Here is a 24943-nt window from a genome sequence, read left to right as displayed (position 1 = left end):
GAACGGATTTCACTCCATTCAGAATGCATTAGGATAATCCTGATCAGGATTCTTCCGGCATAGAGCCCCGACGACGGAACTCTATGCCGGAAGACGATAACGCAGATGTGAAGGAGCCCTTAACAGCAGCTGAGATTAGAGACCAGGTCAATGCCACACATAGTTCTAGCAGCAGACACATCTCTAGAACAACTGTTAAGAGGAGACTGTGTGAATCAGGCCTTCATGGTAGAATATCTGCTAGGAAACCACTGCTAAGGACAGGCAACAAGCAGAAGAGACTTGTTTGGGCTAAAGAACACAAGGAATGGACATTAGACCAGTGGAAATCTGTGCGTTGGTCTGATGAGTCCACATTTGAGATCTTTGGTTCTAACCACCGTGTCTTTGTGAGACGCAGAAAAGGTGAACGGATGGACTCTTCATGCCTGGTTCCCACCGTGAAGCATGGAGGAGGAGGTGTGATGGTGTGGGGGGCTTTGCTGGTGACACTGTTGGGGATTTATTCAAAATTGAAGGCATACTGAACCAGCATGGCTACCACAGCATCTTGCAGCAGCATGCTATTCCATCCGGTTTGCGTTTAGTTGGACCATCATTTATTTTACAACAGGACAATGACCCCAAACACACCTCCAGGCTGTGTAAGGGCTAATTGACCATGAAGGAGAGTGATGGGGTGCTGCGCCAGATGACCTGGCCTCCACAGTCACCGGACCTGAACCCAATCGAGATGGTTTGGGGTGAGCTGGACGGCAGAGTGAAGGCAAAATGGCCAACAAGTGCTAAGCATCTCTGGGAACTCCTTCAAGTCTGTTGGAAGACCATTTCAGGTAACTACCTCTTGAAGCTCATCAAGAGAATGCCAAGAGTGTGCAAAGCAGTAATCAAAGCAGAAGGTGGATACTTTGAAGAACCTAGAATATGACCTATTTTCAGTTGTTTCACACTTTTTTGTTATGTATATAATTCCACATGTGTTAATTCATAGTTTTGATGCCTTCAGTGTGAATCTACAATTTTCATAGTCATGAAAATAAAGAAAACTCTTTGAATGAGAAGGTGTGTCCAAACTTTTGCTCTGTACTGTATATATGTAATAAATTCTGAAATATTTTTCTACTTTGGTGGGAATACCTGGGTGTCTCTTGTAGGTTTTTTGCAGTGGTCTAATTAAGGTCCTACTTATTATTATCATTGGTGGAGGACATTTTGGAAGTTTTCTATATGGTGTACACTAGGCTGTATCCATACATGCAATGCAGAAAAAACATATCTGTCACAAAGTATACACAACGGTTGATAAAACTAACCAAAATCCATACAGTTGGCCATACACATTAAAGGTAGAGTAAATTAAAATGGAGAAATTCCATCAAACTATTGTTCACCGAGTGACGTTTAACAACTAATGAGCATTTAAGGTGACCGATGACAGACCATCATTGTCAAATTTCAAATAGGCGGTGTTTGAAATTTTCGGATGAAGGATCTCTCGTTCAAGTAAAGATTGATCTTCTTGGACAAAAGGTCTTTCTTTAAAATAATGTCCCCAGAAATATCTTTTATCTGTTCTCAGTGGTTAGCACTGGTGCCTAGCAGCTCTGGGATCCTGGGTTCGTATCTGACCAAGGACAACATCTGCCTGGAGTTTGCGTGGGTTCCTCCGGGTTCTCCGGTTTCCTCCCACACTCCAGACATACTGATAGGGACCTTAGATTGTGTGCCCTATTGGGGACAGCGTGATGCTAATGTCTGTAAAGCGCTGCGGACTATGTCAGTGTTATATAAGTGAGTATAATTTTAAAAATCTGGTTTCATGTAACATGTGCAGTGACCCACTAGGCCAGTGTTGATCATACTATTCTAGTCCCCACCGCTGGGTTCCGGTTCCATTACGCCACGGCTTCCTCCACAGGTCCCAGGTCTCTCGGAATTGACATCCTGATCAAGTGACCACTAGAGCCAATCACTGGGCACAGTGGTGACCTGCCACCCATGCGGCACGTGACCCAGTGACATACCGCATGATGTGATGTCAGCAATGATGCCGTGTCTTAGTGCACACGTCCTTTGGTGTTTTGCAGTCTGCAAATAGCGCATCCGTAAGGCCTCTTTCACATGAACAATGCTAATTGTGTCAGGGTGTGTTCATTGAAACTCGCACCATTTCGCAAGCAGGTTCTGTCAGTTTTGTCTGCAATTGCGTTCAGTATTTAGTTTTTTTCTGCGTGGGTGCAATCGTGAAAAAAAACCTGAAGATTTACAAACACCTAGCAGCCATCAGTGAAAAACACACTGCATCCGGATGCAATACGTTTTTCACTAAAGTCCTATTCACATCTATGGGGCCAGGGCTGCGTGAAAAACGCTGAAAATAGAACATGCTGCGATTCTCACGCAACGCAGAAATGATGCGTGAAAAACAACGCTCATGTGCACAGATCCATTGAAATGAATGGGTCAGGATTCAGTGTGGGTGCTATGCGTTCAGTTCACGCATTGTACCCGCGCGGAAAACTCGTCCTTGTGAAAGGGACCTAAAACATGTTTTCTGGCTGAGTGCTTGCCACCATTTCTTTTTTTACTTCTGCAAAAATGTCCTATCCTTGTCAGCAAAATGGACAAGAATAGGACATGGTCTATCATTTTTGCGGGGCTGCAGAATGGAAGTGCAGCCCGATCTATTGCAGCCCCATTGAAATGAATTGGTCCGCATCCGATCCGTAAAAAATGCGGTAAGAACCATTTGCCAGGCTGTGGGAGGTTATTTGAGGATCAGGAGGCGTTCTTGGGCACTGCAGGGGGGCGTCACTGGGCACCGGAGAAGGAAAAAAACGCCCCTCTGGGCACCTTGGAGCCTCATTAGCATAACATAAAAATCGCTTTTATATGAAAAGGACAAAACGAAATAAAGTAAAAAGAAGACTGCTGGAAATAAGGTACTTTAGTGAACATAGCGATGGTGCCAGCTTAAAATGGTAAAAGCAGGTGACAGATTCCCTTTAAGGTAAAAGTTAACATTTTCTGTAAAGTTATTTTTACTAGAAAGTAACAAAGTAAAAAATCATTAGTGTTTGTAACACATAGGGTACATTCACACTTGCGTCAAAGTTTTCCTGTATTGAGTTCCGTCCTAGGGGCTCAATACTGGAAAAAAAAACAGATCAGTTTTATCCCCATGCATTCTGACAGCCGGTTCAGACCTGAGCGTTTTACAGCGCGTTCCTACGCGCTGTAAAACGCTCAACAGGCAAGAACCAATGATTCCCTATGGGAATGGTTCTCACCTGAGCGTTTTACAGCGCGTACGATCGCGCTGTAAAACACCCGACGCCCCAAGAAGTACAGGAGCTTCTTTGGGGCGTCTTGTCGCGCGTTCCTGTACATAGACTTCAGTGGGAACGCGCGACAATGGGCGTTCGCTTGTCTCTGTATGCGCGATTGCTAAAGGCCCGTACAATCGCGCATACAGAGCGTACGTTCAGTACGCTCAGGTCTGAACCCAGCCTGAATGGAGAGCAATCCGTTCAGGATGCATCAGGATGTCTTCAGTTAAGTCCTTTTTCGTTATTTGGACGGAGAAAAAAACGCAGCATGCTGCAATTTTCTCTCCGGCCAAAAATGATGAACACTTACCAGAGATGGTGACGGAACTGCCTACCGAAATCCAGCAACGCAAGTGTGAAAGTACCCTATGAAATATCTCAAAACAGTATTTGGTATCCCTGTAATTATAATAAGTTTTACAATATAGTGAACATATCATTTTTGATGATCGGTAAATCGCGACTTTTTTCCCCTTCACTTAAAAAATATACTATTTAGTGTTGTGCCTGTGAAGAAATTAGCTTTTTAACAACACCAAAATCAGACTGTGCAACAGAGCAGGTCTGTAGTGTAATGGTAACTCTTGTGCCTGACATACAGAAGGTCTAGAGTTCAAATCCTGATGAGGACCTTTAACTGGTCCTAACATTACAATATTATCAGCTGACTGTGTAGGGCTTTGCTAGGGAGCTTTTTCTTTTTCACACTGGCTGCTCCATTCCCCCGCTGTGCCCCCGTTCACTTTTGCCGCCCTGTATGCTAATTAGCAGCATCAGTACAGAGAGGAGGAGACGGCCGGGTTTCTCAATGGGCGTCTCCTTCTCCCTGTGGTTGGCCGGCTCACAGCGGGGGAACGGTGCAGCCAATGTGAAAAAGAAAAAGCGCCCTGATTTAACCTAATAAAGCCCTATACTGTCAGGTAATGATATTGTAATGTAAGGACCAGTGAAAGCGCCTCTTTAAATAAGGCCAAGTTCACAGTTCAGTTATTTCCATCAGTTAGAGTGCATTCACATCACCGTTTAGCTTTCCGTTCTTCTGATCCGTCAGAAGAAGAGAGAGAGAAAAAAATAATAGCATCAAGTAAAAAAAACTGATCCTGTTGCATCAGTTGTCATCCGTTTCAGCCATTTCCGTCTGAGATCAGTTTTTTTCTTTAGACAGAAACAAAAGTACTGCATGCAGGACTTTTTTTCCCCGATGCTCGAACCGCATAAGCCCGCCTCCTGGTGCTCGACCACTTCATTTGCATATTTTTAAAAGTTCATTTTTCTCCACCACTGGACCACCGACAGCAAAAATAAGGGTATGGCTTTTGTCAGAGTCATCAACCCTACCAGGCTATTTGCTGGTAGTATAGGGTTGATCCAGATGATAGAGCCGCTTTAAGGCCTCTTTCACACAAGCTAGTTTTCTGCAAAGATGATTGACCATGTCCTATTTGATTGACCAAGTCCATTTTGCTGACAAGGATAGGACATTTCTACGTTAGTTAAAAAATAAATGGTGGCATGCACTCAGCCGGAATACATGTTTTAGGCCCCTTTCAGATGAGTGATTTTTCCTCGCAGGTAAAATGCGTGACGTGAACGCATAGCACCCGCACTGAATCCTTTTCCATTCATTTTAATGGGTCTGTGCACATGAGCGTTGTTTTTCACGCATCATTTCCGCGTTGCTCGAGAATCGCAGCATGTTCTATAGGCCTCATGCACACGACCGTTGTGTGCATTCGTGGCCGTTGTGCCGTTTTCCGTTTTTTTTCACGGACCCATTGACTTTCAATGGGTCCGTGGAAAAATCGGAAAATGCACCGTTTGGCAGCCGCATCCGTGAGCCGTGTTTCCTGGCCGTGAAAAAAATATGACCTGTCCTATTTTTTTCACGGCCAACGGTTCACGGGCCCATTCAAGTCAATGGGTCCGTGAAAGAACACGGATGCACACAAGATTGGCATCCGTGTCCGTGATCCGTGGCCGTAGGTTTTAGTTTCATACAGACGGATCCGAAGATCCGTCTGCATAAAAGCTTTTTCTGATCTAAGTTTTCACTTCGTGAAAACTCATTTCCGACAGTATATTCTAACACAGAAGCGTTCCCATGGTGATGGGGACGCTTCTAGTTAGAATACACTGCAAACTTTGTACAAGACTGCCCCCTGCTGCCTGGCAGCACCCGATCTCTTACAGGGGGATATGATAGTACAATTAACCCCATCATATCCCCCTGTAAGAGATCAGGGCTGCCAGGCAGCAGGGGGCAGACCCCCCCCCCCCCTCCCCAGTTTGAATATCATTGTGCGGCCCCCCCCCTCCCCTGTTGTTAACTCGTTGGTGGCCAGTGTGCGCACCCCCCTCCCTCCCTCCCTCTATTGTTTTAATACATTGGGGCCAGTGTGCGCGCGCCCCCCCCAACCCCCCCTCCCTCCCTCTATTGTTTTAATACATTGGGGCCAGTGTGCGCGCGCCCCCCCAACCCCCCCTCCCTCCCTCTATTGTTTTAATACATTGGGGCCAGTGTGCGCACCCCCCCAACCCCCCCCCCCCCCCCCCCTCCGTCCCTCTATTGTAATCATCATCGGTGGCAGCGGAGTAGAAGATTTTCATACTTACCTGCTTCTTGCTGCTGCGATGTCTGCGTCCGGCCGGGAGCTCCTCCTACTGGTAAGTGACAGGTCTGTGCGGCGCATTGCTGTCACTTACCAGTAGGAGGAGCTCCCGGCCGGACGCAGACATCGCAGCAGCAAGAAGCAGGTAAGTATGAAAATCTTCTACTCCGCTGCCACCGATGATGATTACAATAGAGGGAGGGAGGGGGGTTGGGGGGGTGCGCACACTGGCCCCAATGTATTAAAACAATAGAGAGAGGGAGGGAGGGGGGGTTGGGGGGGCGCGCGCACACTGGCCCCAATGTATTAAAACAATAGAGGGAGGGAGGGGGGTGCGCACACTGGCCACCAACGAGTTAACAACAGGGGAGGGGGGGCCCACTGGCCACCAATGAGTTAAAAACAGGGGGGGGGGGTCTGCCCCCTGCTGCCTGGCAGCACCTGCCAGGCAGCAGGGGGCAGTCATGTACACAGTTTTTTTGTATATTCTAACCTGAAGCGTCTCCATCACCATGGGAACGCCTCTGTGTTAGAATATACTGTCGGAAATGAGTTTCACGATGTAGCTCATATCCGACAGTATATTCTAACATAGAGGCGTTCCCATGGTGATGGGGACGCTACAAGTTAAAATATACCATCGGATTGGAGAAAACTCCAATCCGATGGTATAACAGAACTCCAGACTTTACATTGAAAGTCAATGGGGACGGATCCGTTTGAAATGGCACCATATTGTGTCAACATCAAACGGATCCGTCCCCATTGACTTGCATTGTAATTCAGGACGGATCCGTTTGGCTCCGCACGGCCAGGCGGACACCAAAATGACTTTTTTTTCATGTCCGTGGATCCTCCAAAAATCAAGGAAGACCCACGACGGTCACGGATCACGGACCAACGGAACCCCGTTTTGCGGACCGTGAAAAAAAACGTCCGTGTGCATGAGGCCATATTCTGCATTTTTCACGCAGCCCTGGCTCCATAGAAGTGAATGGGGCTTCAGTGAAAAACGCATTGCATCCCGATGTTTTCACTGATGGTTGCTAGGGGAAGTTGTTTGTAATTCTCCAGTTTTTTTCCACTGGTGTGAAAAACGCATCGAAACTGATTGCACCCGCTCGGGAAAAAAACTGAAACACTCAACGCAATTGCAGACCAAACTGACTGAACTCGCTTGCAAAATCGTGCGAGTTTAACTGAACGCACCCTGAGAGAATCTGTAACACTCATGGGAAAGACTCATTTACCAAAAGTTTTTGGAGGTATTTGCTCCTGTTGCACCTATTTTGAGTTTTAAGAATAATATAAAAAGTTTTCTAAATTTTGCGCCATAGAAATGAATGGGAGCAGTGGCCGCACAAGCGCGGTGCCCTCCCACTCATTTTAATGGGGATTCCGAAAATAGCCAAGCAAGCAGCTCAGCTATTTTCAGCAGGCCAATAGGAAGGCTTGGTGGTGGCTGAACCCGGGACTGCCGACCTTGTGGTAGACTTCGTTTTAGAGCTCATGCACATGACTGTATGTATTTTGCGGTCCGCAAAAAAGACGGATTACGTCAGTGTGCATTCCGTATTTTGCGGAACAGAACAGCTGGCCCCTAATAGAACAGTCTTATCCTTGTCTGTCATGCGGACAATAACAGGACATATTCATTTTTTTTGCAGAACGGACACACAAAAACGGAATGCACACGGAGTAACTTCATTTTTTTTTTTTTTTAGGACCCATTGAAATGAATGGTTCCACATACATCCTCAAAAAAAAATGGAATGGATACGGAAAGAAAATACATTTGTCGGCATGAGCCCTATCAGACAATGGGGGCATACCCTAGCGATATGCCCCCATTGTCTAAAATTGAATACCCCTTTAAGATAGATGTGCAGGAATAGACACTTTAGTCAACTATTGGTTGGCTTAGTTTGACACACAATCTTATGCCAGAATTGTGGAATATTTTTGGCGCTAAATGTTGCATATCAGACCACACCCCCTCTCAGATAAAGGCACACAAAAGCTCGCTTGGCCTTTGCAAAAGCTCATCCGGACAAAGAAGAAGACTTCTGGTCTTCTGTGTTATGGTCAGATGAAACAAAAATTGAATTGTTTGGTCACAATGATGTTTCCTTTATTTGGCATAAAAAAGGAGAAGCCTTCAACCCAAAGAACACCATCCCCACTGTCAAACATGGTGGTGGGAACCTAATGCTTTGGGGGCGTTTTTCAGCCAATGGACCAGGGAACCTAATCACAGTAAACGGCACCATGAAAAAAGAGCAATACATGAGGATTCTCAACGACAACATCGGGCAGTCTGCAGAAAAACTTGGCCTTTTCACCAGTGGACATTTCAGCATAACAATGACCCAAAACACACATGGAGGCACATCGCACCCTCCTCATAGAACTAACAATAAATAAGACGCCACAATCTGGGTTGGCTAAACAATGGCCGCAATGCTTTATTATGGGTTACCTTAATTAAATTAACACCAGAATAAATTATCGTAAATAATTAAATATTTATAAATACTTCTCCAATAAATAATTAATTCAATAACCCATAAGCATAATCACTTCATGGTGCCATATGAGCAATTACTAAACTGGCATAAATTTCAACATCAAACTTAATTAAAATAAATAACACCAAACCAAAACTGTGGTAGAAAATTGGCCGTGGTCCTTTATTAAGGGTTACATAAATATAATACTGCTGATAATAATAATAACCATCAATAATTAAATAACCAATCAATAAATACTCATTAAATATTCATTAAGTCCACAATTGTCCCCCCTCTAATACAGGACCACGACTTCAAATGGACGTCCTCTTCTTACAGGCTCCGCGGTGGACAAGCTCCGGACCTGCTGCGCTCCTCTTTAAATACTTAAATTTCCCGCCCTAAAACATCATCAACCAATCAGCAGGAGGCAGAAAAAAGGTACCTCAGCAACAGGTAAGCAACCAGGTACCAATCAGAATCTTTAGATAGATTCACCTCAGAATGCTGAAAAAGAACACATATTACCAAACAGAAAAGGCGGGAAAATGGGAATTAAACTAACCACTACTCCCACTATGCTCAATGCCACCATGGTGGGCATTCCGTATACACTTCGTGCCCACTATCATTAGAACTACATCCACCCAGCTACACTGAGTGATTCTGCCCCACTAACTCAGCAAAGCAACAAAACCTTTATTTTTTTTATTTTTTTTTTAAAGGGCAATCGCCAGAACAAATCACATCTCCGGAATTATCCCCCAGCAACCGCTCTCCACCAATCAGCTTCCAGGATTCTTCAGCCAGCCAACATCCAAGAACTGGAAAAAAAACGGTTACCTCAGAACACCTTTACCCTAAAACAGAAGAGCGGGAAAAGAGAGAGAAGAGGGATGGGGGAGAGAGGAGGCACTACCTATATACACATATACACACATAAAACGTACCTATATATACATAGCCTACCTATATAACCGAGGTGCCTGTGCCCCCCAAGCTAAATGCTCTGGGGGAGGGGGGGCTATGAATAGCAGACAACATTAACGTTTTGGAGTGGCCCAGCCAGAGTCCGGACTTGAATCCAATTGAGAATCTGTGGAGGGAGCTAACCTTCAACCTGAAAGATTTGGAGCTCATTGCTAAAGATGAATGGGCAAAAATACCTGTGGAGACAAAAAGCTGGTCTGCAATTATAGGAAGCGTTTGATTGCTGCAATAGCCAATAAATGCTTTTCTATTGATTATTGAGAAGGGTATGAATGATTTTGGACTGGACCCTTTTTGCTCAAATGTAAATAAAAGCTGAGAAATGTTTTTTTTCCCACAATAATGCCTCTTGTACATCGTCTTATTATCTTTTGGGAGACACCTATGTCATTTCCCGTCAAAAAATTACTTGCTGGTTTAATAAAAGTAACTAAGTCAAAATTTGCCAGGGGTATTAATAATTATGGGCAGCACTGTAGGGACCTGCACCTATCAGACAATGGGGGCATACCCTAGCGATATGCCCCCATTGTCTAAAATGGAATACCCCTTTAAGATAGATGTTGTGCAGAGATAGACACTTTAGTCTACTATTGGTTGGCTTCGTTTGAGACAGAATCTTATGCCAGAATTGTGGAATAATTTTGGCGCCAAATGTTGCATATCAGACCACACCCGCTCTCATGGTAAGCCCCCTTGCCAGACTTGGCGGATAGAATTTCTCTAAACCTAGATGGAAAAAGAACATTTTGGCTTAATTTATGCCAAAAATTTAGGTGCACTCACATTTGAAAAAGTATTTGTACGGTGGAGCCCAGAGGCAATATAACTGGTGGGCGCTAGGCCGCTCGGTCCAGCTTTGGGGCTCCTAACTGTCCTCTGGCGGTAGAAAGAAGGATCAGGCCAACTGAATGTCAACGCTCAATAATGTTCAGGGGAAGCAGTCGGTGGAGATTCCTGGCAGCATCTTCCTCCCCTTCCTCACTGACAACTCTTGCACACTGCGCGGTGAAATAAATCCCATATGGCTGACTATTAAAGGTGTACGGTCCCCCCGCTAGAATATGCGACCAATGTGAGACAGGTATGGGACCCACATCTATCTATAGCACAGGGGCCCAAAATAGAAGGAGAGCTCACTGGGCATGTTCTCGCTTCAATGGGAGTTCCGAAAAGAGCAGAGTGCGCAAGCACGACTATTTACAGAACTGACAGAAGTGAATGGAGAGCACACTGCGCAAGCGTGGCCACTTCTGCATTCATCTCTATGGGAATTCCGGGAATGGCCGAGCCAGCGCCTAGCTATTTTTGGCACTCCTACAAAAGTGGATGGAGGGTGGTTATGCTTGCTAGGTGCACTTTGGGGGTCTGTTCTAGAGACCGGTGCGGGTCACCTATCTGACATTGGTGGCATAAAGAGATATGCCACCAATGTGTGAGTCTGAGTCTCGGTGGTCACATGCCATCCACGCACATGTCAGCGCTGGCGCCATTTATTTGCCAGCAGTGGTCTTATGTATGTACACGGCACATCACACGGTCCGGCGGGGCCGGATGCAGCAGGTTCGGGAGCCGCAGAACACCATGTTACTGGTATCAGTCTGGGATAATGAACCCCCTACCCGTGAGAACACAGTATGGGACCTTTGTACTGGGGGAAGGGGGTGTCTGGCGGGATAGCTGTGGGCAGAAGATAGCCAGCCACACATTTCAAGGACATGTCCAAGGTCTGGTCCTGGAAACAAGTGACAGTAATAAACTGACACCAGTACAGCCAGTGGTTGTCAGAGCTGTGTCATCACCAGTACAGTCAGTGGTTGTCAGAGATGTGCTGGCACCAGTACAGTCAGTGGTTGTCAGAGATGTGCTGGCTCCAGTACAGTCAGTGGTTGTCAGAGGTGTGCTGGCCCCAGTACAGCCAGTGGTTGTCAGAGCTGTGCTGGCCCCAGTACAGTCAGTGGTTGTCAGAGGTGTGTTGGCTCCAGTACAGTCAGTGGTTGTCAGAGCTGTTCCGGCACCAGTACAGTCAGTGGTTGTCAGAGATGTGCTGACTCCAGTACAGTCAGTGGTTGTCAGAGATGTGCTGGCTCCAGTACAGCCAGTGGTTGTCAGAGGTGTGTTGGCTCCAGTACAGCCAGTGGTTGTCAGAGCTGTGCTGGCTCCAGTACAGCCAGTGGTTGTCAGAGATGTGCTGGCTCCAGTACAGCCAGTGGTTGTCAGAGATGTGCTGGCTCCAGTACAGTCAGTGGTTGTCAGAGATGTGCTGGCTCCAGTACAGTCAGTGGTTGTCAGAGATGTGTTGGCTCCAGTACAGCCAGTGGTTGTCAGAGCTGTGCTGGCTCCAGTACAGCCAGTGGTTGTCAGAGATGTGCTGGCTCCAGTACAGCCAGTGGTTGTCAGAGATGTGCTGGCTCCAGTACAGCCAGTGGTTGTCAGATCTGTGCCGGCACCAGTACAGTCAGTGGTTGTCAGAGCTGTGCTGGCTCCAGTACAGTCAGTGGTTGTCAGAGATGTGCAGGCTCCAGTACAGTCAGTGGTTGTCAGAGGTGTTCCAGCACCAGTACAGTCAGTGGTTGTCAGAGGTGTGCTGGCTCCAGTACAGTCAGTGGTTGTCAGAGCTGTGCTGGCTCCAGTACAGTCAGTGGTTGTCAGAGGTGTGGTGGCTCCAGTACAGCCAGTGGTTGTCAGAGATGTGCTGGCTCCAGTACAGTCAGTGGTTGTCAGAGATGTGCTGGCTCCAGTACAGTCAGTGGTTGTCAGAGCTGTGCTAGCTCCAGTACAGTCAGTGGTTGTCAGAGCTGTGCTGGCTCCAGTACAGCCAGTGGTTGTCAGAGCTGTTCCGGCACCAGTACAGCCAGTGGTTGTCAGATCTGTGCCGGCACCAGTACAGTCAGTGGTTGTCAGAGATGTGCTGGCTCCAGTACAGTCAGTGGTTGTCAGAGATGTGCTGGCTCCAGTACAGTCAGTGGTTGTCAGAGGTGTGTTGGCTCCAGTACAGCCAGTGGTTGTCAGAGATGTGCTGGCTCCAGTACAGTCAGTGGTTGTCAGAGATGTGCTGGCTCCAGTACAGTCAGTGGTTGTCAGAGCTGTGCTAGCTCCAGTACAGTCAGTGGTTGTCAGAGCTGTTCCGGCACCAGTACAGCCAGTGGTTGTCAGATCTGTGCCGGCACCAGTACAGTCAGTGGTTGTCAGATCTGTGCTGGCTCCAGTACAGTCAGTGGTTGTCAGAGATGTGCTGGCTCCAGTACAGCCAGTGGTTGTCAGCCTGGTCCCGCTCCTGCCCCCCCTTGTCATGAGGGGGGCGGGGCGTGACGTCACCCGGCGCTGCAGCACTGGCGGCTACGTTGGAGCGCCTGAACTGTAGGACATGACCCCGCTCCTGTCAGCGGACACTTACCGTCCAGCGCCGGGTTATTAGCGGAGACGTGCTCCGGGAGGGGAGGGCGGTCAGCGCACACCAGTGACGGTGATGGCAGATCACGCGCAGCCCGCGGCGGCCTCGGCTCCCTGTCTACAGAACGGCTTCCATGCACCCGGTACCGGAGAGAGCAGCGATCATGCGGCCGTGCACCAGCGCTCGCCCCCGGATCCCCTGCATCAAGGCTCCCCAGCCAAGAAGAGCAGGATGAGGAGAAGGCTGGACTCGGGCAGGAGGAGCAGACCCCGTAAGTGGCCGCAGCGGTGGTCCTCTGCTGTGCATTCAGGTCCCCATAGCTTTCTCCTAGGATACCTGTAACGATCGCTAGAGCTCACTGCGATCGGTCGTGGTCTAAATAGATTGGAGAGGGGGCTGAGCCCTTGGGTCTGTAGTACAAGAATGATGGGGGTTCAGATTCATCCATATGTCAGGGAGGACAATCCGTGGCCATAGCCTCTCATCATTCCCTTGGCTCCAATGTATGGCTTTGGTGGTGGGTGGTCTGAATGGCGTGAGATGATTGACCCCAAAATATCAGCGTGGTGGGTGCATGCGTTTACCAAGACGCAAAATGTTACATGGGGTTTATAGATGTGAGGGTCTGACGAGGAAGGTCATCAGCTTTTCTCTTCCTTAGGCCTAATTCACACGCCCGTGACAAGATGGTCAGTGGTCCATCCGTGTTTGGTCCGTGTGTCATCCATATTCCACAAAAACATCCAGAGCATCTCCTACCAATGTCCATGGAAACCACAGAACAAACATGGACGGCATTCGTGTTGTGTCTGTGCTTTTCATGGACCCCTAGACCAGAATGTGTGTGAGGGATCTGTAATCATGTATTGGGGATGTCACCGCGGTCCGTGGAAACCACTGATGTTTGAATTAAAGTCAATGGATACATGTGCTGCACATGGAGACCACACACATCCGCAAATCACTGCCATGTGAGAGACGCCTTCTGGTGCCTCCTGACTGGCCTCCATAGACATCAGTATTTTGTCCCAATACAATGGCGAACTTAACCGCTCCTCGCTATTTTTTCCGCAGCTGGAAACTGGAGAGGAACAAAAAGTGTCAGAATATTATATTTTGGTGCATGTCATAGTAACATGGTATATAAGGCTGAAAAAAGACATCCGTCCATCCGGTTCGGCCTGTCATCCTGCAGGTTAAGGGTCCATTCACACGTCCGTTGTTTCTTTCCTGATCTGTTCCGTTTTTTGCGGAACAGATCTGGACCAGTTGCGTACCCATTCATTTTCAATGGGTCCTGAAAAAAAATCGGACATTGTGCTGTCCAATTTTTTCAGTACCCATTGAAAATGAATGGGTACGCAACTGGTCCAGATCTGTTCCACAAAAAAACTGAACAGATCAGGAAAGAAACAACGGACGTGTGAATGGACCCTAATACAGAGGAAGGCAAAAAAAAAAAAAAAACGGAGGTAGAAGCCAATTTTCCCCACTTAAGCCGAATGCACACGGCTGTGAGCGGTCCGTGGTAACCCGGCCTGGAGTCCTGCTGAGAGCAGGAGCGCACGGCGTCATTGGTTGCTATGACGCCGTGCGCCTCATGCCGCCGCTGCACTACAGTAATACACTGGTATGATCTATGCAAGTGTATTACTGTAGTGCAGCGGCGGCATGAGGCGCACGGCGTCATAGCAACCAATGACGCTGTGCGCTCCTGCTCTCAGCAGGAATCCAGGCCGTGTTACCACGGACCGCTCACAGCCGTGTGCATTCGGTTTTAAGGGGAAAAATTCCTTCCCGACTCCAATCAGAATAACTCCCTGGATCAACGACCCCTCTCTAGTAGCTATAAAGGGCTCTTTAACACAAGCGGATGCCGTGCGTGTCATCTGCTGCGTGAAAGAGAGCCAAGCCCCGTTCCGGACAGCAGAGACATGGAGCATTAGGCTGGGTTCACACAGGCGAGATTTCCGCGCGGGTGCAATGTGTGAAGTGAACGGATTGCACCCGCACTGAATCCGGACCCATTCATTTCTATGGGGCTGTGCACATGAGCGATGATTTTCACGCGTTGCGTGAAAATCGCAGCAAGCTCTATATTGTGCGTTTTTCACGCAACGCAGGCCCCATAGAAGTGAATAGGGCTGCGTGAAAATCGCAAGCAAGTGCGGATGCGGTGCGATTTTCACGCATGGTTGCTAGGTGACAGTCTATTCACTGTATTATTTTCCCTTATAACATGGTTATAAGGGAAAATAATAGCATTCTTTAATACAGAATGCTAAGTAGGTCAGTTGAGGGTTAAAAAATAAAATTAACTCACCTCCTCCTATTGATCGCGTAGCTGCCGGTCTCCTGTTCTTTTTTCAGGACCTGTCAAAGGACCTGTGGTGACATCACTGTGCTCATCACATGATCCATCACATGGACCATGTGATGAGCTCAGTCTATGGAGACACTAAAACATGTTTTGTTTCAAAAATGCTGTTATTGTGTATAACGTAAATAAAAAATGTATACATATTAGGTATCGCCGCGTCCATAAGAACCTGCTATATAAAAATATCACATGACCTAACACCTCAGGTGAACACCATAAAAAAAATAAAAACTGTGTCAAAAAAGCAATTTTTTGTCACTTTACATCACAAAAAGTATAATACCAAGTGATCAAAAAGTCATATGCACCCTAAAATAGTACCAAACCGTCATCTCATACCGAAAAAAATGAGCCCCTACATAAGACAGTCGCCCAAAAAAAACAAAAAAAAAAACTATGGCTTTCAGAATATGGAGACACTAATAAAGCATTTTAGAATTTTTTTTTTTATGTAAAACTTAAACAAACAACCAAAAAAGTTTAGTATTTTCGCATCTGTAACAACCTGCTCTATAAAAATAGCACATGATCTAACCTGTCAGATGAACATTGTAAATAACAAAAAATTAAAACGGTGCCAAAACAGATATTTTTGTTACCTTGCCTCACAAAAAGTGTAACATAGAGCAACCAAAAATCAAAAGTACCCTAAACTAGTACCAGCAAAACTGCCATCTTATCCCGTAGTTTCCAAAATGGGGTCATGGCATTCCTTTCCTTCTGCGCCCTGCCGTGTGCCCGTACAGCAGTTTACGACCACATATGGGGTGTTTCTGTAAAGTACAGAATCAGGGCCATAAATATTGAGTTTTGTTTGGCCATTAACCCTTGCTTTGTTAATGGATTAAAATGGAAAATCTGCCCAAAAAGTAAAATTCTGAAATTTCATCTGCATTTTCCTTTAATTCTTGTGGAACACCTAAAGGGTTAACAAAGTTTGTAAAAATCAGTTTTGAATAACTTGTGGCCATTTTGGGGTAGTTTCTATTAGGTAAGCCTCACAAAGTGACTTCAGACCTGAACTGTTCCCTAAAAATTGGGTTTTTGAAAATTTAAAGATTTTCTTCTAAACCTTGTAACGTCCCCAAAAAATAAAATGTAATTTACAAAATGATCCAAACATGAAGTAGACATATGGGGAATTAAAAGCAAATAACTATTTTAGGAGGTATCCCTATCTGTTTTAAAAGCAGAGAGATTAAAAAAATTTATATTGCAAATTTTTCCACATTTTTGGTAAAAAAAATAAAAAATTATAAATAAAAATTCAATATTTTGACTACAATTTACCACTGTCATTAAGTACAATATGTTACGAAAACATAATCTCAGAATGTCCTGGATAAGTAAAAGTGTGTTAAAGTTATTTCCACATAAAGTGACACGTAAGGGCCTGGTCCTTAAGGGCGGTTCCACACGAGCGGATGCCGTGCGTGGCATCCGCTCCGTGAATGACAGCCAAGACCCGATGCGGACAGCAGAGGCACGGAGCACTAACATGACTGATAATGCTCCGTGCCTCTCTGTGATCTCTTCACTACGAAATCACAGTGACAACTTTATCTCACTGTGATTTCGTAGTAAAGAGATCACAGAGAGGCACGGAGTTTTATCAATCGTGTTAATGCTCCGTGCCTCTGCTGTCCGCATCGGGTCTTGGCTGTCATTCACGGAGCGGATGTCACGCACGGCATCCGCTCGTGTGAAACAGCCCTAAGGGGTTGAACTCTTTTATTGTACTCGCCATCACCACCTCCTCAGGCAGAGAGCTCCATAGTCTCACTGCTCTTACCGTAAAGAATCCTTTTCTATGTTTGTGTACAAACCTTCTTTCCCCCAGACGCAGAGGATGTCCCCTCGTCACAGTCCTGGGGATAAATAGATGATGGGAGAGATCTCTGTACTGACCCCTGACATATTTATACATAGTAATTAGATCTCCCCTCAGTCGTCTTATATTTATTTTAAGTGAATAACCCTAAGGGCTCGTTCACACAAACGTGTGCTGCCTGTTGCCGTATTGCGGACCCGCAATACATAAGCACCTTTCCGTGGCCATTCCGCATCACGGATGCGGATCGAAGCACTACGGAGCGCTTTCTGAGGTTCTGTTCCATGCCTCCGCACCACAAACAGATAGAACTTGCTCTACCTTTTTTGCGGAACGGACGGATTGCGGACCCATTCAAGTGAATTGGTCTGCGATCCCTATGCGGCTGGGCCACGGTCGGTGCCCATGCATTGTGGACAGCAATTTGTGGTCCACAGAACAGGCTTCACATAGTCATGTGAACAAGCCCTAATTTTGATAATCTTTCAGGGTACTGTAGTTGCCCCATTCCAGTTATTACTTTAGTTGCCCTCCTCTGGACCCTCTCCAGCTCTGTAATATCTGCCTTGTTCACTGGAGACCAGAACTGTACACAGTACTCCATGTGTGGTCTGACTAATGATTTGTAAAGTGGCAGGACTATGTTCTCATCACGGGCATCTATGCCCCTTTTGATGCAACCCATTATCTTATTGGCCTTGGCAGCAGCTGCCTGACACTGGTTTTTGCAGCTTAGTTTGCTGTTCACTAACATTCCTAGATCCTTTTCCATGTCAGTGTTACCCAGTGTTTTACCATTTAGTATGTACGGGTGACTTGCATTATTCCTTCCCCTGTGCATAACTTTACATTTGTCAGTGTTAAACCTCATCTGCCACTTATCTGTCCAAGCCTCCAATCTATCCAGATCCCTCTGTAGCAGTATGCTGTCCTCTTCAGTGTAAATTACTTTACACAGTTTAGTGTCATCTGCGAATATTGATACTTTACTATGCAAGCCTTCTACAAGATCATTAATAAATATATTGACGAGAATAGGGCCCAATACTGACCCCTGAGACACCCCACTAGTGACAGTGACCCAATCTGAGTGTGTACCGTTAATAACCACCCTCTGTTTTCTATCACTCAGCCAGTTACTTACCCACATACAGACGTTTTCTCCCAGTCCGAGCATTCTCATTTTATATACTAACCTTTTATGTGGTCCAGTGTCAAATGCTTTGGAGAAGTCCAGATATACAACCTCCATTGATGTCATATACACCACTTTTTTTGGTGCAATTTATGCCTAGATCCTGGTGTCCCATTTTTGGGCTCGGAGAACACCAAGGCAGCGAGGAATCCAACCTGAGACCCAGTGAAGATGCAGAGCTGGCACTGAATGGAAAACCTGGAGTCTGTTCACACCAAGCAGATGTGAATGGGGTTGTGTCTGCAGCCATGCATGGATTTCTAGAACTTCCATTAAGATGCATGGGATAGTTACAGAAATCTGTGCTGTGTGAATATAACCTAAAGACCCAGCCATGCACTTCCCAGAAGCGGTCAGCTATTCCTCCCGCTGCCCCGTACACATGCACACTCATCCGAGCTTGTATGCGTTTTCAGTCGGGCGGGAACACATACACATGGGATTAAAGCACATCTCTGCAGATCTGTACCTAGGACACCGGCTGACCTGGCAGCTGAAGGCATCCGTGTTGGTACCATGTACCTATGTGCCCGCACTGCTGAGAAAAATGATGTTTTATATGCAAATGAGCCTCTAGGAACAACAGGGGCGTTACCGTTACACCCAGAGGCTCTGCTGGCTTTATAACTGCCGCACCCTCCGCACTTTGATTGGCACGGCCATGCTGTGAAAGCATAATCAGACCTGACCCTGCCAAAGTGCAGAGGGCGCGGCAGTTGTAGAGAGAGCAGAGCCTCTGGGTGTAACAGTAACGCCCCTGTTGCTCCTAGAGGCTCATTTGCATATAAAAACCACATCATTTTTCTCAGCAATGCGGGAACATAGGAACATGGGCCAACACAGACGTCTTCAGCTGCCAAGCGACCTTGTAACAGTTCAGATAGTGTCCTAGGTACAGATCTGCTATCCAAAATGCCCATTAAAGGGGTTGTCCAGAGCTGAACCCGCACATACCCACTTTTTCACCCAGGCAGACCCGGAGATATCAGCATCGGAGCATGAAACAGCGCAGGGCAAGGGCTTTTTTGCTTACAACAGCGCACTGCTAGGTGGAGGCATCTGCCCAGCAGTGGGTTTGGTGACATCACCGGCTCTGATTGGCATCACTTTAGCGCTGCCCTAGTCGTTGCTAGGGCAGCGCTAAAGCCCGCCCATTCGTGCCGGTGATGTCACCGGCTGGACCGAAGCCTCCGCCTAGCAGAGAACCCCTTTAACATTGGCTGAACCCACTGATTTCAGCGAGGCCAACTGTGTGCACGGAGGCCTCTAAACGCTGCGCTGGCAAATGATGATGGAGGGAAAGAAGGATATGTTTCATTTCAGCCCGCCTTCCCTTCGTTCTGGCTCCCGCCGAAGGAGTCTGGCGATGAATTTCTTCTCTCTTGCCATTGAAAAGACAAGGCATGCTCAGCTCATCTGAGTATGGAGGCGTCAGGAGAGACACTTAGATCTGTTGTAGTAGGTGCGTTCTACAGTTAGAACAAGTCTGGAGCGTCTGTGTTGTCATTCCTCTATTATTCCTATTAGACGTTATGAATGGCTAGCAATGTGCAATAAAGCTCCAACTAGGTGCTACCAGCTGGGCGGCGGTCAGTCTGACACTGGCAGCATGGATTGGACAGCCTCATACTGTGCACATGGACATGCCCCCAACTGGTAACACTGCAAACCGCTAGCAATTCATGTCACTTCTTGAAGGGATAATTGAGGAGTGACAACATAGATGTTCCAGAATGGTTCTTACATTGGGGAATTCAAGTAGTTACTAAAACAGACATGTCAGGGGAGGGGACAGCTCCTGCTTAAAGGGGTTGTCCACCTTTGCTGGGCTTTTTTCAGACCCCTTTCCCTGGTATAGTTGGACCTGAGGTTCTGGCTCCATCACTCCCCTTCCTGCAGCCCTGGCCCCAGGTACAGCCATGCCAACAACTTGTTTAAAAAAAGAGTCACGTGACTGCTGCAGCCAATGACTGGCCCTGTATATGGCTGCATGTTGGACATGTATTTTGATGTATCCCTCTCACCATTATGATCACATGACATTGCTAAACATAAATCTTCCTGTGGATCTGGTAAGCAGAAAGATGGGGGATCACGTCCGTGGCTGACGATCAGCTGCTGGATCTGACATTCCGATGATCTCAGGCTTTCCTGCCGTCCCCGGTGACACGTCTGGGCTCACGTTACGTTGTGGGGTGTGCACATGATGGGTGTAGTAGTGTCCCCTCCCTTCCTCCGCTGCACGGCTGACACCACAACACGAGCAGCGGGTGGATTGGTGAGGGAGCAGTCAGTAGATCGCTTAAAATCAATGCCGAGTTAAATGCCTGCTCGGCTCAGCCAATCAGGAGAGCGGAGGCGCGGACACACCCACTGACACCACAGGGGGGCCGGGCTGCGGTCGGCCAATCAGGAGGCGGGAAGCATGGCCATTGTGGCTGCACGGTGAGCCCCGGGTGCGCGGTACAACAGGCGACGTTTCGCAATTTACATACAGAAATATGTGACCTTGTTTCTAGTGAATCCAGACGAGGCGGCGCGGGGGATGCGGAGCTGCGGGCTGCTGCGGGCGGTGTAGTGCTGGACGGCTTCTCCCTGACCGCTGCGACCGACTCTGCCTAATAATGAAGCTTATTGACGGCAAGAAGCATTGTAAGTAACCGGGCTGCAACGCCCCGAGCTCAGCTACATCTGTAATACTGAACAGTACACCCTATAGGGACGGCTGGTGAGCTGGCGCAACTGTGCGACATCTGTATCAACTATCTCCTGGTGTGTGGGCGACATGTAGCATGTTGGATCCTTCCATGGGAGCATCTCTGAGCCCTGACAGAGACTTGTTTTACTACCAGCACTATAGACTGTCCAAGCATCTATCTGTCTGTCTGTCCGTGCATCTATTTGTCTGTCCGTGCATCTATTTGTCTGTCCATGCATCTATCTGTCTGTCCATGCATCTGTCTGTCCATGCATCTGTCTGTCTGTCTGTCCATCCATCTGTCTGTCTGAGCATCTATCTGTCTGTCCATGCATCTATCTGTCTGTCTGTCCATGCATCTGTCTGTCTGTCCATGCATCTATCTGTCTGTCCATGCATCTATCTGTCTGTCTGTCCATGCATCTGTCTGTCTGTCCATCCATCTATCTGTCTGTCTGAGCATCTATCTGTCTGTCCATGCATCTATCTGTCTGTCTGTCCATGCATCTGTCTGTCTGTCCATGCATCTGTCTGTCTGTCCATGCATCTATCTGTCTGTCTGAGCATCTATCTATCTGTCTGTCCATGCATCTATCTATCTATCTATCTATCTATCTATCTATCTATCTGTCTGTCCATGCATCTATCTATCTGTCTGTCCATGCATCTATCTATCTATCTATCTATGTCTGTCCATGCATCTATCTATCTATCTATCTATCTATCTATCTATCTATCTGTCCATGTATCTATCTGTCTGTCCATGCATCTATCTATCTATCTGTCTGTCTGTCCATGCATCTATCTGTCTGTCCATGCATCTATCTATCTGTCTGTCTGTCCATGCATCTGTCTGTCTGTCCATGCATCTGTCTATGCATCTGTCTGTCTGTCTGTCCATGCATCTGTCTATGCATCTGTCTGTCTGTCTGTCCATGTGTCTGTCCATGCATCTGTCTGTCTGTCTGTCTGTCCATGCATCTATCTGTCTGTCTGTCTGTCCATGCTTCTATTTATCTGTCTGTCTGTCCATGCTTCTATTTATCTGTCTGTCTGTCCATGCTTCTATCTGTCTGTCTGTCCATGCTTCTATCTATCTGTCTGTCTGTCCATGCTTCTATCTATCTGTCTGTCTGTCCATGCTTCTATCTATCTGTCTGTCTGTCCATGCATCTATCTATCTGTCTGTCTGTCCATGCATCTATCTGTCTGTCTGTCCATGCATCTATCTGTCTGTCTGTCCATGCATCTGTCTATCTGTCTGTCTGTCTGTCCATGCATCTATCTGTCTGTCCATGCATCTATCTGTCTGTCCATGCATCTATCTGTCTGTCTGTCTGTCCATGCATCTATCTGTCTGTCCATGCATCTATCTGTCTGTCTGTCCATGCATCTATCTATCTGTCTGTCTGTCCATGCATCTATCTGTCTGTCTGTCCATGCATCTATCTGTCTGTCTGTCCATGCATCTATCTGTCTGTCCATGCATCTGTCTGTCCATGCATCTGTCTGTCCATGCATCTGTCTGTCCATGCATCTGTCTGTCCATGCATCTGTCTGTCCATGCATCTGTCTGTCCATGCATCTGTCTGTCCATGCATCTGTCTGTCTGTCCATGCATCTATCTATCTCTGTCCATGCATCTATCTATCTGTCCATGCATCTGTCTGTCTGTCCATGCATCTGTCTGTCTGTCCATGCATCTATCTGTCTGTCTGTCCATGCATCTATCTGTCTGTCTGTCCATGCATCTGTCTGTCTGTCCATGCATCTATCTGTCTGTCTGTCCATGCATCTATCTGTCTGTCTGTCCATGCATCTATCTATCTGTCTGTCCATGCATCTGTCTGTCCATGCATCTGTCTGTCCGAGCATCTGTCTGTCTGTCTTTCCAAGCATCTATATCTATCTATCTATCCGAGCATCTATTCATGTAGTTTATTCTGTAGTTTGATTCATGTAGTTTATGTCATTCTATCTGTCTGTCTATCTATAATCTATCTGTCTGTCTGTCTCACATCTCTTTCTAGTCACACTCTATATACACACATTAATTTGCCATTGGTGTTGTATAAACGTTTTTCTAAGGGTATGTTCACACCAGCGCTGGTTATTTCCGTTAGAGGAGCAGAGCAACGAAGATAACGAACAAACCGCATTGACTATGATGAGTTCCGTCCCCTTTTTTATTGGGAGGGAAAAATAATAATAATTCTTCATGCAGGACTTTTTGTCCTCCCTCTGACAAAATTTGCAATGGAGTCCCCAAATGGAACCGAACATGCCCATAAGGGCTCATGCACACGGCCGTATGGATTTTGCAGTCCGCAAACCATACGGATGATGTCTGCGTGCATTCAGTATTTTGCGGAATAGAACAGTTTTATCCTTGTCCGTAAGGCGGACAATAATAGGACATGTTCTATATTTTGGTGGAACGGAAACAGAACACGCGCGGAGGAACTTCCGTTTACTTTTTGGTGGACCCATTGGTTTGTGTGCATGAGCCCTAAGGGTGCAGTCCCATAGGTGTCTCCAGCGCGGTGTTTCCTCCCGGGTGAAAGAGGTGGAGTGTGATAATCCGGTGATAACTCATCCTGGCAGGAGCACGGCCCCGGAAGTGTTGTCCTACTGGTATTAAGGCTATTACTTGATGATTTTTTGGGGGGACAAACATTTGGCCCCTTGGGGAAGATCTGGTCTCGTATACGTCTTAGAGCGCGTGCACACAGTGCAGATTTGTGTGAAGGAGATCAGCACCAAAAACCTCATAAATCTGCACTATTCATTGCAGTTTTTTTTTTTTGTGTTTTTTGTTTGGTACAGATTTGATGCGTTTCGCTACAGATCTCAGCCTTCCAGTGAAAAGGGTGAAATCCGCACAAAAAAAAAAAAAGACATGTTTCAGATTTTTAAAATCCGCATGGCAGGTCAGTTTCCGCACCTTTAGGGTGCATTCACACGACCGTACATCAATTGCAGATGACATCCATGTTGCATCTTTTTTTTGTTGTTGTTTTTTGCGGATGCCTATTCTTGTCTGCAAAACGGAAAAGAATCGGACATGTTTTATCTTTTTTGCGGAGATACGGAATGGACATATGGATGCGAACCTATTGAAATGAATGGGTCCGCATTCGATAGGCAAAAAATGCGGTTCAGATCTGGAGCAAAAATACGGTCGTGTGAATGGGGCCTTATATTACGGTGTGTGTTTTACATTTTTTGCCATGTGTAATCCGCACTGAGTGCAGGCGCCCTTCGGCTAATTCCACACAAGCGCGTTCAGTCTGGGAAACGTACTCCGTGTGATGAATGCATTTCCCTGACTGGGCGCTTCTTCTCTAACCCAAACTCACAGCATCGTAACGAATTATGATGCTGTGAGTTCCTGCCTGACTGCGGGGGCTCTGGACTGCTGGCATTATGTGAGTATCGGCTCACCTGATTCTGCTGATGGGGATGGTTTATCAAAACTGGTGTAAAGTAGACCTGGCTTAGTTGCCCATAGCAACCAATCAGATTCCACCTTTCATTTTTTACAGCTCCCCTGAAAAATGAAGGGTGGGATCTGATTGGTTGCTATGGGCAACTAAGCCAGGTCTACTTTACACCAGGTTTGATAAATCTCCTCCATGATATTATAATATTTTGACTGGAGAGACCTCTTCAGAATGGTCCGGGCAGACTGTCAGTGTCTCCACAGCACACACTCCGCGTTAGAGGGCGTCTTCTGATGAATCAGGTTTTTCTGGTTCGGTGAGATTTTTCCGTAGTGCGTGTGGCTGTGTATTAGGGCTCATGCACACAAATGTATTTTCTTTCCGTGTCCATCTCATATTATTTTATTTTTTTTGCAAACCGTATACGAAACCATTCATTTAAATGCGTCCACAAAAAAAAAAAAACTGAAGTTACTCCGTGTGCATTCCGTTTCCGTGTGTCCATATTTCCGTTCCGCCAAAAAATAGAACATGTCCTATTATTGTCCGCATTACGGACAAGGA

General features: G+C 46.7%; 1 protein-coding gene across 4 annotated transcripts in view; it reads left to right on the top strand.

The window, feature by feature from the left end:
* The first annotated feature begins 12754 nt into the window (after positions 1 to 12754).
* The window catches only part of PANK1 (pantothenate kinase 1), a 45692-nt gene continuing 33503 nt past the window's right edge, over positions 12755 to 24943 (top strand). The window contains exons 1-2 of one of the 4 annotated variants that reach the window (XM_044297373.1): positions 13085 to 13103; positions 20758 to 20890. In XM_044297373.1, coding sequence (XP_044153308.1) covers positions 20863 to 20890 — 28 coding nt within the window. In that variant the 5' untranslated portion in view covers positions 13085 to 13103; positions 20758 to 20862. Of the gene's footprint in view, positions 13104 to 20600; positions 20891 to 24943 lie in introns of those variants that run through there. The other 3 variants (XM_044297372.1, XM_044297370.1, XM_044297371.1) reach the window with 3 other exon arrangements.

Source organism: Bufo gargarizans, chromosome 6, assembly GCF_014858855.1.
Source record: "Bufo gargarizans isolate SCDJY-AF-19 chromosome 6, ASM1485885v1, whole genome shotgun sequence".
NCBI lineage: Eukaryota > Metazoa > Chordata > Amphibia > Anura > Bufonidae > Bufo > Bufo gargarizans.
The sequence above is the reverse complement of the archived record's forward strand: the minus strand, read 5'-3'. Positions and strand labels throughout refer to the sequence as shown.